Genomic DNA, 19,440 nt, shown 5'->3' with positions numbered 1-19,440 from the left:
CCGTGCTCGCCCCGCCCCGCCTTCCCAGGGTGCCCCGCGCACCGCCCCCCACCGTTCCCGGAGCAGCAAGATGGCGGACACAATGAGGAGGAGCCGCCTCTCCGCGGCCTGAGCGGGCCGAGTCGAGCCGGAGGGCGCCGCCAGCCCCGGCCCCCCGCCGCTCCCCGTTCCCTGCCGCTCCCCGCCTCCCCGCGAAGGCCCGGCCCGTCGGCTCCTGCCGCCGCCGGGAGCCCCGCCCGGCTCCCCTCCGCGCCGTCGCTGCCGCCCTCGGCGCGGCCCGGCCCGGCGGCGGGATGAAGCTGACGGACAACGTGCTGCGGAGCTTCCGTGTGGCCAAGGTCTTCCGCGAGAACTCGGACAAAATAAACTGCTTCGACTTCAGCCCCAACGGCGAGACCGTCATCTCCAGCAGCGACGACGACTCCATAGTTCTCTATGACTGCCAGGAGGGCAAGTGAGTGGGGGGTGCTTGTCTTGGGAATTTCTGGGGCGGGGGGGGGGGGTCTGTGGGGGACGGCGGTTTGGCTGCCGCCCGTTGCGGGGAGAAGCTGAGCCCGGCTCTGCACCGGTGGCGACTCCGCTGAGGAGGTGGTAGTTCTGGCTGGTAAGCTTTGGCGCTTTTTTTTTTTTCCTTTTTTTTTTTTTTTTTTTTTAGTGGAGCCTTTTAAGTGGACCCGCAACGATGTGTGACGGGTGTATGTGTGGATTATAAACGGTTAAAGTAGAGAGCAGAGGTGGGAGCAGCGTGGTTTTGTCTGCGCTACGTGTGTCTCTGCTTGTTTTCTCTGGTAGGCTGGATGCACTGGTGGTAATTTCCCAAGTGTGAGAGAGTTCACTGCTGTGAGAACTAAATAGTTGTTAAGCTTAAGGGGCTGAGTCTGGTCACGTTTCCAGGCCTCGGGATTGTTACAGATATGCAAACTGACTTCTCGGGCTTCTCCGGGCTTAAGTCTCACTAATTAAAATAGAAGCAACTACTGTGAGCAGCGTACAGATGTGCCTTTTTAAGCAACCTAATTTGAGTGCAACTTCTTAGATAAATACTTTAAGCTAAAAGGTGAAGATGGTGTGGTGTGTGTTTACTATACCTTACAAAAACTTGATGGTGTTTTCCTTAAAACCTAGTTGCTAAGTGGTGTCTGTGAACATTGTGGATAAAGGTGGTCCTCTGTGCTTTAAATCCTTTTTTCTAATTGCGTGTTTATCTGTAAAGCACAGTTAAAGTATGGGTAAGGCTCACAGTTGTCTTCAAATGTTGTCTTAATTTATATTTAATCAAACAAGGTGTTTATTGATTTCTGCTACTTAAGGGTAACAAATTAAGATGTGCGTTTCTCATTGAACAGAGTTGTCCAGTTTATCTTTCTTTTTTCGTTGATCACATGGTGCTTCTCTTGTTTTATGGATAAAACCCCAGAAATTTGCACAGCACTTGAAGTGGTGCTCTTGTTCAGATGATTAAAAAAATGTGCAAGTAAGACCACCAATATCACTTGCAGTTGATGTCTTGGAACATACGCAGAAGGCATTTGTATTCTATGAGAGTTGGAACAAACTGAGCCAAATGATGTCATTATTCCATTAAAATCGTTCTCAGTTGGTACAAGTAGGCATTTCGCTGCTTTAATAAATTTAAAGTTTTAATTTTCACGTGCTTCTTGATGTAGAGGTGTAATTATGAGGTTATTCTAAATTTTTTTTTGTAAAGCCAAGACTAGAGAGCATCACATACAGAAAGTGAAAGAAAAATGAATGTGTATTGTAGGAGAGAGAATAAAAAGGGCATGGTAATGCAGGAATGAAAAAGAAATGGCTTGGGAGTACTAGGCAATAGATGTGTCAGTGTTGCTTATATTTTCTAGTAAACCAGGTACTTACAATCCTCCTGTTTTTTTCAAGCAGACCAAGGCAGCATACTTCTTGTGTTTGCAAGATTGCATCCTGCATATTCTCTAATTTTGTAGACTGCTCATATGTTATTTCACATTTGTATTTAGTTTGCTTGCTTTACATGTTAAAGTTGGTGTTCCACATCTGATAGAGTGAATGCTTGGTTGAAATTACTTAATTTTTATTTATGTAAGAATAGGTAATTTTATACATATGGTGTCTGCCATAGATTGTACTCTAGATCCTAATTAGGTACAATAGTAGAAGAGCTGAGTGTTGTTAATGCTTTTAGGTATTGATTGCTCTTCCCCTTTCAAACTTGTAAAGAATAGTTTGATGGGGTGGGAGGCATTTGGCCCTTTCATTCCTATCTCCATCTAGTCCTGATGTGTCCTTTACAGTCAGAGGGTTTGCTTTAAGTTAAATGTAAAAGATTGATGGTTGTCTACTGCAGTGCTGCAGGGCAGTGCGAGTAGTTTCATCAAGGTAACCCCTGTTTCAGGATGCATTTCTCTAGTGGTTATAAAATTAATTTGAAGGTTTCTCATGTACTGTCAATTGACTTAAAAGCATAACTGTGATTTTTAGAGGTACATAGGGATGCAGGGCACACTTTTCTCTCACCTGGAAAGTTTTGTCTGTGGATTACTTTGTCACTAGATTCATGTGGAGATGAAAAATCAAATCTGTGAAAGATCGTTGTTGTGACATGGTGGAATTTGGCAGTTTCAAGCCTATAGTTTATTTTTTTTCTTAAAACATTATTTCAAGGGCTGGGAACTCTTACCTGCTTGTATATGTCATTGCTAATGAGTATAATAGCCAGGAGGAAACATCCTGCTTGCTGGGTTTCAGTGTAGGATATTCTACTTCATCAAATGGCCTGAATGTTAAAACTTTTCACCATTTAGAAGTGCTATAATTTACCACCCCACCCCCCCCACCCCCCCCCCCCCCCCGTTAATGAGCATTTCTGCTGGTAAAATTCAAATGCAGTTGTGTTTGGTTATACTTGGGTACACCCTCACCTGGTTTGCTTTGTTTTGCCATGCTAAAGTAAGCCATACAGCTACCAGAGTTGTCATGAGTATGACCAAGCCCTATCTCTGTGAACTTCAGTTTCTGAAAGTGTCAGGACAGTTTGAACAGTGATGTGTAGCCAGGGGCTGACAGGACAAGATAATCTCCTTGAAACACAGATTCCCTTATGTATATTCTGAGTTTAGGCAACAGACTTGAAAAATTTGACCTCCTTCATGAGCATCCAATAATTTTGGACCTGAGATTCCACTTCGATTTATAAATGTGTAAACAACTAAATTCTTACTACTATTTTTTAACCTATTCTGCATCTCTAAGGACCTCCACAGTAAGCTGGCTCAAAAGCATAGCCAAGAGGCTTACCTGTGGCAGTTGGGGCTTAAGAGTGAACTCTGAAAACTTTAGAAGAGAGTTGTGTGTTGGGATGTACAGCAGTCCTTGAGGCTGGGAACAGGAGGCTCATGGCTGGAAATTTGTAAGCCTGGTATGATGTAATGGTGGTCTAGTAAAGGCTTAGCTTAATTGTAGTATACATGAATTGTGTATTATTTATACAAACAAAGAGGTGATCTGGACTCCTGCTTAGCCATTGTGTTTACTAGACATATCAGTGAGCCTGGTTTTGTATGATGGTTTTACCTGCAGCAGTAGTGATTCAAAGAAAGATGCAGATGCTATTACAAATCTTGCCCGTGTTTTGTTTTATCTTTATAGCAGATTTGACTGATCTCATACAGTGCTTTCCTTTGACAGTATCGCTTGATTTGCAAGTGGGCTAGATAGATTAACCGTAAACTTATAGTTATGTTTAGTGATTGTGATTTCTTTTAAAAACCATGTAGACCTTAGTTTTATTGTTTGTGTTTTTAAATAGCTGGTTGGGAACAGGTAATTGGTCTTGTGTGAAGTGACATACTTCTGCTTGTGTCAGCTTATGTGAAAACTTCAACTTTCTTAAAACACAGAAGTACTTTCCTTCTTTTTTGTAAATGTGCTTTTGTTCATCTGTTGATCTTTATTAGTCTCTGTATATTCTTTGGTGTGTGTTAATTCTGAATAGAGCTTCTGAGCTTTAAACTTTTCATAGATAAGGAAGAGCCAGATTAGGCATGAGAGTCTTAGTATGTTTTGAGGTTGGTGGGATTTGTTGGTTTCAGGAAGTTTTTTTGTTTGGGTTTTTTTGTGTGTTTTTTCCAATTTGGTCAACAGCATAGCTGAGGTAAGTGCAGAGAGCAGTATGGGAAGTATATCAGGCATAATGTTACAGAATTTTGGTGTCTAAATTTACATTTGATGTGTTGTTTTCAGTTTGTAGCATGTTTGTGTCTGAAAATTGATTTTAAAATCTACTACGAGGAACTGAAGAACAATCTGTTGAGATTTGGTCTTAGTAGTACAGGTGGTGTATGGGTTTTAATTACACTTGCTGTGTTGGCTTTCAGTTAATGGAGGCTTGTTCCCAGGAAGTTCATTTGAAGTCAAAGCCCTATGGCTTCTGCTGTGTGAGAATTAATCTTAAAGAAAGAATGTCTATTTTTGTTCTGATATGAAGTGTCTCCAACTCATGCTCTTGTTTGGGTGTGTCAATTTGAGGCTAATGAAAACAAGGGAAAAGTTGAGCATTTTATAAATACTTTGTCTGAGGGTATAGTCTGATAAACTTTTCTTTTGTCAGCATTATTGGTTTAAATTGCTCCTTCTGTTTGTAGTCCCATGTTGTTGTCTTTGGTTCGTGTTGGTAAAATATTTTGTGGGCCTGTGTAATAACTGTAGTTACAAATTTCTGGATTAAAAATAACTCCCGGAAGAGATTGTATTATTTCTGGTATTGTTTGGTACACCTGTTGGTTGACTGCCCAGCTTTGAAACCTCTGTGCTACCTCAGCTGAGGAAGAAGGGGGAAGGAGGGTGGGGGAGACCACTGCTTAAACAGGCGCTGCTGCTGCAAGATACGCTTACTAACCAGCTACTTCTAAGTTTACCTTGCAGTTAAAATTTCTAGTACTGCAGTACATCACTTGCTCACCAGACCCCTGAAAATCCAGTTCTGTATGTTGTCTTCACTCTCACTAGAATGTCTAAATCTGTTGCAAAATGTTACGTTTGAGTTTCAGGCTTTAATTAAGATCAAACATGAGTATAATTCTCCGGTACTTTGAGAGTCCCTGTGTTAGCATTGCTTTTATAGACTATTGTGTTTGTGTTAATACCGAGAAAGCCTGTTCTGAATGAGACACCCTGTCCTATGTTTTGAAATAATATAGAACAAAAAGACAAATTATTCTCAAATCTGAAATAAGTAGCAGATGAATTAGAGATTTGGATGGGCAAGGGAGTGATGAGGCAGTGCTGCTTGACATTACGGGCTTGTTATGCTAGCTCCTTATATTCTTTTTCCCATGATGTCTAGTGTAAAAAGAATTTTTTTGAGGGGACAAGTAAGTGCATTTTGCAGGTGTTACAGGGAACTTCTCAAGCCTAGGGGTGGTCTTGGAGAAAGCACCAAGGTGCTTGTTTGTAAATCAAATAAAAGAAGCTTTTCTTTCTTTGTATAAAAACATCTGACTACTTGAAACAATCTTGTAATATCTCAATGAAAACAGGCTTTGTTATAGTGGGGAGTTGCGTTTTGAGCTTTTTGTTGCAGTGAGTGCAATTATTTCTGCTTCCTTCTGACAGACCAAAGAGAACTCTGTACAGTAAGAAGTATGGAGTGGACTTGATCAGGTACACACATGCTGCCAACACTGTCGTGTACAGCTCCAACAAAATAGATGGTAAGTGATCCACTGGAGTTGAGCGTATTTTATCTTCTTATATTTAAAACTACATATAGTAACTTTTTCAGTGATAAATGTGCTGTCAGACAGAGGAATTAATGTTCAACTCAACTGCACAACTTGATGATGTTCCCTTGAGCATGCTGCTGTGAGTTTTGTTCATTGCTGCAATAACTAAGGGATTAAACATTGTTAGTGTGATAAAAGTTCGGTTCTTGATTCTGCTGTTCACTTTGCTGTTTGATGCCAGTGCTGTCAGTCAGGCTCTGTGCCTTAATTTCTTATGCATGAAATGAGGCAGGAGCATGTGGCTAAAAGGTGGGCTACACGCCGTAGCTCTGTCTGGTACACATACAAGTCAGCTGCAAAAGAAGGGAATGTTTTCCCGTTCTCCGATACGTAGCAGGGAGGGCAGGAAGTTCAGGTAACTCAGGAGATCACCAGCCAAGCCTGGAGGAGGTCACAGAGCTCTTCTGAGATTAGTTTTGCTTCTCTTAATCTGTTTTTTCCATCTAATAGAACACCCATTTTCATGCCATTTCTCCACAGACGGTGTCTGTGATAGCTACACTCTCTAAACTGGTGACATCGAAGGGCTTCTAGAGCTTCGTGACAGGCTGACTATTCATGTATTTGAGTTTAATTTAAAATTCAAATGTAAGAACTGGCACAGATAGGTACTTTAATTCTTCCTAAGGTTGGAAACAGCTAGTGTAGATTTCAAATTTTGTCTCGATTTTGTTTGTTGTAGTCGAGGTCTGACAGTTTTTCAGTGACCAACTGTCTTAGCACAGCAGTTTATAAATGGGTTTTAACATTGTATTTGTAAATTCATAATCACTTCTGGAATAGTGGTTTTGGTTTGGTTTTTCCTTTGCAGCGGTGGAGCTTGACAGTGGAGACACTGGTGCCTTGTGGTGTGTGCTAGGTTACTTAAGGTATTTAAGAGTATGAGTTTAGAGCAGATGGAAGTTAAGAGCTAGGAAGCCAGGTTAAACTAGAACAAGCTGGGCCTGAAACTAGAGGAACAAGGAAGTTTCCAACAGAATCAGATTTAATGGTGTGAAAGGATTAAAAGTGTGACGGGAAGCACTTACTGTTTTAGTCTGTTTCACAGCCTGCTTTTTTTTTTTTATTGTTAGTACTTGGTTACGTTTCTGATTTGGCTGTAATTTTATTTACAATTAATTAACAACTAACAGCTTAATGAAGCATTTTTAAGGCCATATTGAGTTGTGAGTTTTTGTTCATAAGCACAGGTAAGCCTTGAGGAACCAAAACTTACAGGTATTCATCTTGCAGGGTAGCATTATAAATACTTGATTATAAGAAAATAAAAGGTTAGAGTGAGAAAGTTTTTGTTGCTGTTATGAATCATAAGCCTAATAAACCCAGAAGTGCGTTCTGTAGGAGTTCAGATACTCTGTAGTTCCTAATGCATGCAGGCTCGGGCAAAGTATATTGTATTTAACCTGTTATACAGTTATCAGCAGGGAAAATTAACCCAGGAGCATTTTATGGGAGTGCTGGCACTTGCTCCCAAGCATTTTACGTGGTGTTGCTACCAATCCACTTCTGAAGATTTCTTCGAGACCTTTGAACCTAGTTCCTCTTGCCTGATTCCAGGCTGAGGTAGTAGTTTGTACAGTTTGAGGGTCTATGATACCACCCGGTACAGGAGATAACTGTACAGGCCACTGCCTTGCCTGGGACAGAGCACTGCCAACAAAAAGGATCACAAGGGATCACGGTTTCTCAGTGCTTCCTTTTTAGCAAAGGAAGATGAAATTCTGCATGGATACTTCGGAAATCAGGTAACAACTGTTCTTGCAGGAAATGCTACAGATGTCTTAACAGCATGCTTGAAGCATAGGAGTTCTAGCCGTGATGGGATGTGACACTGGTGTTGGGGATGTATGTTTTGAATAGTCACCTTGGGTCACTTAGAGCCTTTCAGAATGGTTATGTTACCAGTGTCGTGTTTCTAGCTTGGTCAGTCAGTTTTAGTTTTCTTGTCAAATACTGGAGAGTGATCTAGAACTATGGTTTCAGCTTGATGTGAAACCTCAGGCAGAAATGGTAACTTGATAATTTTTTCACAAAAACAAAATTTTGCTGAATGAGCCTTTCAGAAAGCTCTGAACACAGTAGCTCTTATGAGTGTTAAAATTCGTTGTGCGTATTGCATCCTGTTGGCTCTTTTCTTCTGGATCAAAAGTAGAAATGTCCTTTTCCCACAGTTTATCTTTGGAGCCTCAGCAGGACTTGTTACAGCAATACGGGGTCTCTTGGCACTGTACAGTGCAGGTGCATAATACTCATATCCTTGATCCAGCAACAGCTTAAACTAGTGTCTTCTAACTAGTGTGGGAAGGGATTTTGCTTCTGCTGCTTTTAGATAGGAGAGGTTTAACTTGTGCTCTTTGTTTCATTGCTCAGATGGCTAAAGATTAAAATGCTGATTCTGTGCTTTAACAATTGTTTCCTCTCACAAGGTTTTCTTTTAATCTTGGGAGAAAGTCTCAACAGCATCTTTCAAAATTCTGGGCTACTCTTGATATGTTCATAGATACTCAGTATAAAATTACCACTTGAGAAATTTTGTGGTGCTGCTCTGATTTATTCAATATATTTTTAAGATTGCGTTAAGTGGACTAAGCTTTAGATTACTCCTCAGTCCTCTTAAGGCTTAGTTGCTCTAAGTGCAGAGAATATGTGAAGCTGTTGATGGTCAAATTAAAAAAAGAGGAAGATTTGATGTTTTTTAATGGTCTTGTCCTGTTTTTTTAAGTTCACGTTTTTATCTTCTCTTTGGCTAAATGCTAGAATTAAGATTTACTATATTTGCTGTTTAGTTAGAGGCTTATTTGATGGATGTGTACATATGTAAGGCAGCAAGATCCATGCTGTATAGATAAAAAAAGTGGTAGTGTCAACTTTGTAAGTTTGATGCTCTCAGTTTTGTGAGAATGATGGAATAAAACCTACTGGTACTTAAATTTTAGCAATGTTGAAATTAACTTGCATAAATCACATGAGAGTTTGCCTTTAAGATGCTATATGACTTCAGACTGTGGGAAGTATATTTTCTTAGTGCCTGATTTCCAGTTCTGCCTTGGAAACCAAGTTGTTTAATGTCTGTTTCAAAGTCTGACTTGAAATCAAATGACCAGACTTAGTCACTGTGGCAAGATTGCTGCTGCTGTGGGGAGCAAGTTTACTATGTGATTGCTTTTAGATAATGTTGGGTTCGTGGTATGATAAAACTTATGGTTTGTTTATGTTTTCAGATACAATCCGATACCTCTCCCTGCATGACAACAAATACATTCGTTATTTCCCGGGGCATACAAAAAGGTAAGATGTGGCTTGGAGACAGTACAGGAGAAGTTGAAATAATGATTGTAAAGAGCTTGAGTTATGTTACACTTGATTCACTCTGGTTTTTGCTTTGTAGAACTGTTCATGGCAATTACAAGCTTGTACACAACTGCTGGGGGTAGCTGTTGCTCCATTCACTTCTTTTGTGTGTGTCTGATGCATGTGGTCTTCTGCGTTGCAGAGTGGTTGCTCTTTCAATGTCTCCAGTGGATGATACTTTTATTTCTGGATCCCTTGATAAAACTATTCGACTTTGGGATCTCCGCTCTCCAAATTGTCAGGTAGTATATCAAATTAATGTGCAAATTATGTTGCATTTTCAGTTAGAAGGATGAAAAAGGGATGTTTGCTTGTTATGAAACAAAAATGCTGCCAGAAATGTATGCTGTTGATTTAGTGTTGACACCTTCCTGGAATGCTGAAGGAGCCTCGATCACCAATCTCTGTGAAATATGTATGTCGTGTTGTGTAACACCACTTGCTTTCCCCTATGTCTCTGCTGGAGGGGTGCTGGGAAGAGCAAGAAATAACACTCACAGTTGCTGAAACAAGAGGAGAGCTGGGTGTCATCAGCTTGTTCATCAGGCTGCTACCCCATGCAGAGGGTGTTCTTTCTTAGCCAGCATCTCTCCTGGGTTGGGAATGCATCTTATCTGAGTGTTTAGTGTGTGTTTAAAATTGATGCCTTGATACAATTAAATCTGATGAAGAAACTGATGATCTAAAGTAACACAGCAGCCGTATGGTCTACCCCCTCCTTGCATCACCTTTGTTGTTCATCAGACCTGTTTGTGATGCACAGATTTAACTCTCTAGCAAGGGAAAACTCTTATTTATATGTATTTATTTTGCTGGAATACTTTTCATTTTTTTTAGTGGAAGCAGGCTTGTGTGGGCTGAGAGAAGTACCAGGGCTGGCAGCAGGGGCAGGAATGGAAGACTAGGAGTAGAATCTCCACCTTTTACTGGCGATGAGCTGTTTTGTCCCTATGTCTGGACACAGTGTTGTGCTCTCATGTTTTTCCATCTCACTGGAACCATTTTGCTTATGAGAGAAGGCTGTTTACTTATTCCAGGTGATGTAACTGTAAATGCAAAAGGAAGAAAACGTTACATTTCTTACAAAATTGTTTTATCTGTCTTAAACCCAAGCTTTTTCTGACAAGAAATCTTAATTTTGCCTTTCTCTGAGAGTATGCCATTAATGCCCGTGTGTAAACTTCCCTTGGGATTAATCTCAAAATTGCTACAGGTGAGGTAGGGTTGTAAATTCAATATCAGTTCTGTGATTTATGCTAATGCCTGAAGTTGTAAGAATGGTAAAACTAGGACTTGTAACTGGAAGCTGCATCCATCGGTTTGGGAAACTGGTTGAGGGAGTGTTACTTGTAATCTTCAGCTTGCCCGTGAGATGGCAGCCGTACTGCCTAGAAATACTATCATGAAACCAGAGATGTCTCGCTTGAGAGGGCCCTGAGTGTTGGCTAGTTTACTGCCTAGCCTTCGGAGATCATGGGGAAAACTGACCTGAATTGAAGGTGATTGAACTGACCTAAACTGAAAAGAAGTGGTGAAGTCTCTAGAATTCTGTAGAGAAGAGTGGTATTTCAGAAATGCAGAAGCTTCTTAAATATATTGTTGACTTAATCAAAGATGTGTTCTTATTTATGTGCATACAGTTACATAAAGACATTTGGCTAACACACACAGACCTGCCAGTCAGGAAAGAGAAAATTACTTATCTTGTTGGGTTTTACCAAATTTTCTCAGGTCTTTTCCACTATGTGAGTAGAGGAAAAGTTAACATTAAAAATAAGTTCTGTTGGCTGTCAGAAGGTATGGATTTGCATTAGACAGGCATAGAAAGTTCAGCAGCGGTGTTCACCGGAGCTCTTTCTACTTGGTTTCAAATTCCCTTTTTTTTTTTTCCCTCCTTCCCAACCATAATTGGTAGAACGTTGCTGTCAATCCCAGCAGCAGTGTGTTGTGACACCGTCTGGTATCATTATTAATACAGCTACATCATCCTCCCTTCTGTGGGTACTTTTTGAGAGGATGACAGCTCTAATGAGGTCTTGATTTGTTCTCATGTAAACTTTGCCATTGCAGCAAACTAGAAGCTCTGTATGATGACCTGAAGTAATCAGAGTTGCTTTTGAGAAGCTGAGTCCTGAACCTTTGTAAAACTTTAATATTTACAACTGAAATTCAGTTGTTCCATCTGCAGGCTGCTATTCTGCTGAAAGAGCTGTGGTAGAACTGATGTGAGCATCGGTTTTGCAAAATAATTTGGACTACTTCTGTTTTTCTAGGGTTTAATGCATCTCCAGGGGAAGCCTGTGTGTTCTTTTGACCCAGAAGGGTTGATTTTTGCTGCGGGAGTCAATTCTGAAATGGTGAAGCTTTACGATCTCCGTTCTTTTGACAAGGTGAGCTACCCTAACTTCATTTCTTATACTTCTTAGCTTGCAAGAAGTAGTCTAAACTCAGTGCTCAGAGGCTGGATTTCTTTACTTCACCTTACTATCTGGGTTGCCTGCTTGGCACCTAGAGAGTTTTGGTAAGTACACATCTGACAGACAGAAATAAGTGATGTCACTAAATCCTGAAACCTACTTTTGAACCAATGTTAAAGTTTACTTCTGCTGACTCTTTCCTCTGTTCTGAACTCCTGTTTAGGCTTTTTGTTGTTGCATTTTGGTGGTTTTTGTTTTGTTCTTTTTCCCTTGCTGCTTATTCTGGAAGAACACTGGCAAAGATGGAGCCAGGATTATCAGAAAGGATGGAAATTTCAAAGGAGACTAACTGTGTAGGCAGCTGAACTGTCTAAGCACTGAGCATAGTCAGGTCCATGGTTTTCAGAAAGTCAGAGGACGATAACAGTGGCTCAAGCTCTTTCTCTAACTTCAGTTAGCAGCCTTGTTTGAAAATTTCATTCTACTTCAATTTCTGCTGTTGAATGAGGTAGAGTATGGGATTTTTGGGTATTGAAACACCCTGCTGTGGTTCTTTTTTGCTATAGAAACTCTGGAGTCATACTTCTTTGAAACTTACGCATGCAGTGACATGGCTTTGCCGTGACATTTTCCTTTGGTATCTTAGGACTAAAGATTTTCTTTTCAGAAGTCTTAAACTTTTTCCTGAACTAGGATTAAAAGCAGACTCCTGTTAGCAGCAACACATAAAGAGTCTACATCATATTTTCCATTTTGTCTTCGAAGGGGCCATTTGCTACATTTAAGATGCAGTATGATCGAACATGTGAGTGGACAGGCCTGAAGTTCAGTAATGATGGCAAACTCATCCTCATATCGACTAATGGAGGGTTCATTCGACTGATTGATGCCTTTAAAGGAGCCATCTTGCATACTTTTGGGGTGAGCATGTTGCCTGTGTTACCTGCTTGAAACTTGGTGTTAGTTTTGGGAGCAGGTGCCCTTTGGTTGTGAGATTACTGTGGACACACTCTACTACGTGTTCTCCTGTTTTGTGCCATAGGGGTATAACAATAGTAAGGCTGTCACGCTGGAGGCATCATTCACACCAGACTCTCAGTTCATCATGATAGGTAAGATAATTCTTCTTGGAAAGAATTTCAGTGCTCTGAAATTAGGTGTGTTATAGAGGACTAAAGTTGTGTCTGTTGGGAAGCAGAATGTATTTAAATAATACAGTGCAGCTATAAATGTTCTTTGCATTGGCAGTTTCCTGTTTTGTTAGTTTACTCAGTATTTTCTAGTCTGAAATGTAAATGAGCCTGCAAGAATTTTATTTTTTCCTCAATAAATGAATGCTAATTCAAAAAAATACAAGAAACTGTCAAACCGTTGTAATGCATGGAGACCTGTCACATAATTTCTGTCAGTGATCTTCACGCTGTGGCTAGGATGCGCTCATGTGCTGCCTCAAGGCGTTTTGGGACTATATGTTGTGGCCTGCCCTCCACTGCCTGATGAGCAAGGCACCAATCTGTGCTTGGGCGATTGGTCTCGTTACCTGGTGCGTTCGTACACCTCTCAGGGACGTTCCTGCACTGGTGATGTGCACTGGGGCAGCTGCATTTTGTTCATGGGGCTCTTGTAAACCCCCATGTCTGCAGAACAAGCCTGCTTTACCCTTGATAGAAGCAGTAGGCATCAGCCTGATGGCTGCCAGCATGTGATTTCTCTGGCCCAGGCCCCCTTCCTCACCCCCTGCAGGAGGGACTCCTGAGTGAAGCAGGTGGCAAAAAGCAATTGCAACTCCTGCAAAGCCTGCTGCTGCAGGCTGGGTACCCCAAGGTAAGCACTTGAGTCAGCACTACACTCTGCTGCCCAACAGGACCCATGAACACAAGTCAGATGCATCTGTGCGGTGCTGCCCTCTCCTAGCACTTTCTTTTTGTTCTTATTTATATGGCTGGTACATCAAATATGTTTAACTTTGTGGTAATTGGTATCCAGATCCTCATTTTTCCTGAATAAGTGATAGCCTTGACAAAAGTTCTGTTTTTTTGTTCTGGCTGAGAACTTCCCTATTTCAGAGAAGGTGGATGGAATTCTTTGTTTAGTCTGTCTCTGGAGAGCACTTTATTGCACATATTTACCTTCCTGTTGTGCCCTTCCAAATTAAAACTATAGCGGAAGAATTTCCAAAACACTTCTGTCATTTTTCACATATGGTTAAGTTGTAACTTGTGCTGCTTAATTTTTCCTCCCTGAAAAGCTGTACATACAAATATAGAAGCAGAAGAAAACTCCTTGCATTTTTATTAGGAGTCCTATTTAAAATGAGACTAAAATAGAATTGGATTATAAAAATGTTAGGTGTCCAGCCTCAGAATTTGCAAAATGCCATTTTAAAGTGAAAAAACTGTCCCATTGTAGCAATATGGAGCGTCGACATATCCAGTGAAGCTTCTGGCATTTGGCACAGTGCCTTGAAATCTGGTTACCTTCAGTCAAAAGCCTTTGATTTGATTCTGTGCCTACCAAGTGAAATATTTATCTCCTGTGTCTGAACTGAGAACTTGTGTGAACAATGACTCTTACACCTAGCTTTTGGCCTCTTGCACATCGGTGCAAGTTGACAAGGGTCTGTCCTCCTCCGTTGGATGGTGTCAGCTCTCCTTTTCTACTGGGTGACTGTAGTTGTTAACCTCATTGCCAGAACAGTGGTGCACTGTGGTGTGTAACTGAGACTCTGTAGTGCAGAGATAGATACAAACCTGCTGTTTGGATACAGGTGTGTGATGTTTTGTAAATGCCCTAGTGATACTTTGAGAATTTTAAAGGTTAAGGCATAGCTTTAACCTTTTTTTAAAGGCATGCTTGGTCCTGCAGTCCTCTGACAGAAAAGGTTAAGTTCTTCATTTCCTCTGCTGGCCTCTCCAATATATCTTGCATATTTTGTTTTCTACTCCTGCCTGCAGGTTCGGAGGATGGGAAGATTCATGTTTGGAATGGGGAAAGCGGGATGAAAGTGGCTGTGCTGGATGGGAAACACACAGGTCCTATAACCTGTCTGCAGTTCAATCCAAAATTCATGACTTTTGCTAGCGCATGTTCCAATATGGTAAGGAAAGGATTTTAAGTTCCTCCTAGCTCAATGAGGTGCTGACCTTTTTAGAAAAGAATCTGAGAAGGCTCAGTGCCACTGATGGGTATTTCCCTGGGCTTTGGTGAGAGCCAGGCCCTTCTCTGTTATGCCCAGCCTGCGCCTTGCCTGGCAGATAGCTATGTGGGGCAGCCCAGCTGGCGTGTGAACACACACGCAAGGAGCGCAGTGCGTGAATGCGCACTCATACAGAAGGATGCGTTCTTTAGGCCACGGTACACGCCTGGCATTTTCACTTTAAGACTGGCTTGCTCTGGAGAACAAGCAATGCAAACCAAACCAGTGTCAGCAAGCATTGTAACCTTAAACTGCTGGGAGGGTGTTGCTGCCTCGTCGGTAGTCTCTGCCTGTGTGCTTACAGAGGTAGCAGTGATCAGCTCCTGCAGTGTGCTGTAGGAAGGGTTTGTGTTCTGCTCTGTAAAAGATGTTCTTTCCTCTTGTAGGCCTTCTGGTTGCCAACTATTGACGACTAACTCCTACATTGCAGCTGCTGTCGGATAACTTCCATACTGCTAACAGCAGCACATCACTGCAAGCATAGTATTGGAATTGCCTAGGTCTCCTAGACCGTGTTCCTGTTCTGCATATGTTTCCAGATGTCTTACCTTTATTTGCTGCATTCCTTTGCAAGGACTCCTCACTCGGCCCCCTAGCATGTTCAGAAGTGGCATGCTGTACATTCTTACCTTCCAGTCCATGCCCAGCAGGCTTCAGCTGAAGTTGGAACTGACACAGTATTATTTCTAAGAACAGTGAAGTCTGGTTTAATTACAAAATGTTTGTGGCATTTTTTAGGCTGTAATTGTATGTTTTCCTTCTGTAAGTGCACAGGGCTATTGACGTTCCAACGTGGAACGTGCAGTTCCTTCCCATAAGTGCATGTTTTTCACATCTGGGATCTCTGGTTTCACTGCAGTCCACAGATGCAAAGTTACTTCTGTGCCAAATGTGAACACTGACAGTTTTCAACTTAAACAGCAGATGCTGGATTCTCTTGCAGCAGAACATGTGCCGAAAGAGTGATTGACTGTAAATAGACATGATACACCCTGTCATCCTTTTTTTGGTGATTTAGTGTGCAACAAACCATACAGGTTTTGCCCACTGCCTGAGCTTGCCGAAGCCTCCCTGCTGTTTGCTGTGCCAGCATCCTGGAGGGAGCAGACAGTACTGCTGAGGTCCGGTCAGTGTCCCAAGCAATAAAGGAGTCTTGTCGACAGGAAGATGGAGAAACCAAACTGAGACTGAAGACACAGTCTGCCTGTGTATCTTATGTACCATGGCTGTTCTTATGTGTACATATCGGGGGGGGGTGGGGGGGGGGGGGAGGGGGAATGGGCCATATTTTTTTACTTTTAGATATTAAAGAATATGATGTGGACCAGTATTGTGGGGTGTCTAGGCTGTTTACCTTCACTCATGCAGTTTTCCCCTCCTGGTTTGTAAATAAGCTCCATTAAATCCTCCCCATACCAGGCTTTAGACCTGTATCCCTTCGTTGATAAAACTGATGTGCAGTTAGTTCATCATGCATCTTGTTACAGGTCCTGCAGGTTTTCAGTGATGGCCCTGAAAGAGCGATGCTTCATTTGTCAGATGGTGTCTTCAGAATTGAATTTTAAAAATCTTACATGTGACTGTGCTGACTGCTTTGCTGTGGCCCTGCTCCAAGGAACGCCCCTGCAGAGGCGGGAGGGATGTGCTCTCCTGCTCCAGAGGGGCTTGTGGGCGAACGGCACAGAAAGGATGGCAAGCTGGTTTTCAAGCCTGGTTCCAGTCTCTTTTTCCTGAAACGCTGCATTGATCAAATGCATGAACTGAGGCTGGGCGTAAATGTAGTGTGCATTGTATTCTTGCCTCTCCAAACACACTTGGTTTTATGTGCTGGGTCACAGCTTGGAATGTCAGTTCTTTCCCTTGCCCAGTCACGTGTGCTTCCCCTGTCCTACATGTAAAATGCTGGTAAGGTGACAAGGACAATATGGGCATGTTCTCTCTGCTCTCAAGTGCCAGTCCATGCTGGGAAGCCATGCTCAAGCATTTTACCTCAGGTCAGTTGCTTAGATATTCTCTTATTACAGCAAAGTTCATCTCAATTGTGCAGCCCTGTATAGAATTCAGAGCATGTCTCCCTAGAGAAGTAAATTGTCTTGTAGACCAGCTTCTTCCTTTTTGCTTTTCCTTGCCTTTCTTCCCCCCTGCCCCCAGTCCTTCTCGGTGAAAATGTGCTGTGCTAAGAGCTGGGGCTGGGGAGTGAGCATTTCTCCATTCTGGTTCCTTTCAAGTAGCAGCACGTGCTGAGCTGCAGCATCTGCCTGTGACAGTTGGCAGGAGGCCTGCCCGCATGAGGCAGTTGGACAGACTTTGTTTGGATCGGTGCTGTGGTGGGAGCTTCTCCTTAGGCTCCGTGCCTTCCCTCTGCTGTTGGTACCACACCAGTGCCGAGCTGTTTCTAACAGCACAGGTCTGTGATGTGTTTGCTCTCCTCCAGACTGGAGGAGGGAGGGGAACAGCGGACTGAGGCTTTTTTGATCTTGCCAAACAGGCCTGCTGCTGGAGATGCACGTGAGAGATTCATGCTGTTAGACCAGCATCCCTCTTCCTGTACTGTCCCAGCATCACCTGTAGATGCCCAGCGCGAAGAGAGATGGTTACTGGTCCTCACTGTTGACTAGTGTTCCACAGCCACCACTTCAACTCAGTATTGTTGCATTTCAGGCTGCTTGGTGCTATTTTACCATCGCTGGTGTTTCTGTAAGCAGCGGTACTTTGCAGTTGTCTGTAACATCCCAGTTTTTGGGGTATTTAGTGCATTTTAACAGTTAAATTTTAGCATTCAGTAGCAAAGCCTCTTTCAGAGTTTTACCAGGTCTGTTGCCTCAGGAAGTGAATAGATAGCCTCCAACCATTTTCCTTGTTACTTTTCAGGGGGGAGCATTTGGAAGTCTTTTATTCTAAAAATGCTGTAATGTGGTTTGAGCAGTTGTTTAAAGACTGTTGTTCAGCACTTAGCCACTTCCAGTGTACAACTGTTGTGTGTTGCAGCATGAAATGTCTGAGGAGGACTGCAGGGTCGATGTAGGAGGACACATACACTAAGTACATCAGTGGCTTTTTGGCTTTTAAGCTTACAGGTTCTTGCACAACGCAGCACTAATGCTCAGTTCAAAATTGAAGCTGAATGCCTTCCCAGGGCTGACTGCCACCCACACAGGCAAAGACATCTTTCTTGGCTGATGTTGCACTGTGTGTTTTCCGTCTTCAAAAGAGGGAAATGTACCAAGTATTGTCAAGGAACTTTAGTATCGTGAGTTTCTAGAAGATTAGACAGGAAAGGTAAATAAAGCTTTTAGCATCTGTATGCTGCTCTGAAAGGATCAGGACTGCAATTCCTGTGCTCTTCAGGGCAGCCAGCTAATGAGAAATGGACCTCATTAAAAACAGCACTCCCAGGTCTAATTGAGTGTCCAACCTTATGTAAAACCAACCAGGAAACTGCATTCCCTCTCCAAATTTGTCATTGAAAAGATCAATCCCCCCATGTTCTTTGGGATGAAGTAAAGACCTTACTTCAAAACAAGGGGGAAGTTAGGCTCAGCAGCCCACCTCTAAATAAGCAGTGGTGGTGGCTGAGCACATCTGCTTGGGCTGTGGGAGATTTTTGGGTGTAATTCCCCAAGTCAGTCTTTGGGAGAGATTGCTTCTGGGGTTTTTTTTGTTTGTTTCTTTTGTGTTTTTTTTTTTTTTTGTTTTGTTTTGTTTGTTTTTTATTTTGGTTCCCAGGTCCTTGCTTAATGTCTCAATCCCTGCTCTGGGGGACATGGGAGCAACGGAGTGAACAAATTTGGAAGCAGCAGTGTATCTTTTCCAATGCCTCTTGAGTATATTTGCACTTTAAGAGACTTCGCCTTGGTTTTGGGTCAGGGAATATGATCCTGGCGAGCCTTGGAAACTAGTCTCTTTGGTCACGACCTGGTATGGGGAGTTTGACTCCTAGGTGGTATCTGCCAGATGAGTGTAAATACATAAAGTCAAATTATTCTTTGTCGCAAAATACTACATATGTAGAGAATTCAATGTTGTGGCTGTTACCAATAAATATTTTGTAGAGATCAATGAGTTCTGTAAATTCTGCGTTTGTCTGGTGTGACACAACTTGCTGGTTTCTTAGAAGGGTAATGGGAAAATAATATTTTTAAAAACCCCTTTATTTGGGGAAGTCAGAAGCTCTGTAGTGGAAATTGTGATGCTCTGAAGTTATCCCTACATCAACTGCTCATTTTAAGAATTTTTTCTTGCCTAGGAATGGGTTGGGATGGGGAAGCAGTCTTGTGACAGCTACTTGTTGAGGAATGGTGCCCTGGGTAGAAGAGTGTTCACAGAAGCCTGTGGTCTGGATGGAAAAGCTGAGCCCTTTCTCAGCAGGAAGGTGGGGCAACAGCTTGTTGGGTTGGAGTAATGGGAGGCTTGGATCATTACAGGTAGTCTGTGGAGCGTTGCAGCTGCTGTAGGGGGGGCAGCAGCCAGCATCAAGCTCACATGGGTAAAACCCCGTGTGTGTTGTTCCCAGGTTAAGCTCAAGAGGATGGGGGAAAGGGAAGCTGGAGAGAAATGGGTTTTGTTCCATCCCTTGCTAAAATGATGAGCAGAGAGCTCAGAAGGCCGCGTCATTCCTGAGTCCAGGCTTCCCGCTGCAGGAAACTCTTTTGACTCCTAGCCCTTGGGGCAGTACTGCTAAGGGAACACTTCAGTG

General features: G+C 42.4%; 1 protein-coding gene across 1 annotated transcript; it reads left to right on the top strand.

The window, feature by feature from the left end:
- Positions 1 to 37: 37 nt before the first annotated feature.
- On the top strand, positions 38 to 18,799 carry WDR82 (WD repeat domain 82). The gene is made up of 9 exons (XM_042799872.1): positions 38 to 454; positions 5,611 to 5,708; positions 9,002 to 9,068; positions 9,274 to 9,373; positions 11,405 to 11,521; positions 12,314 to 12,469; positions 12,591 to 12,660; positions 14,503 to 14,645; positions 15,131 to 18,799. Exons 1-9 carry the CDS (start codon positions 294 to 296, stop codon positions 15,158 to 15,160), a joined length of 942 nt encoding a protein of 313 aa, XP_042655806.1. The 5' UTR covers positions 38 to 293; the 3' UTR covers positions 15,161 to 18,799.
- Positions 18,800 to 19,440: the final 641 nt, after the last annotated feature.

Source organism: Tyto alba, unplaced genomic scaffold (genome assembly GCF_018691265.1).
Source record: "Tyto alba isolate M040663 unplaced genomic scaffold, T.alba_DEE_v4.0 Super-Scaffold_3, whole genome shotgun sequence".
NCBI lineage: Eukaryota > Metazoa > Chordata > Aves > Strigiformes > Tytonidae > Tyto > Tyto alba.
Note: the sequence above shows the minus strand (reverse complement) of the source record. Positions and strands in the feature narration are given on the sequence as shown.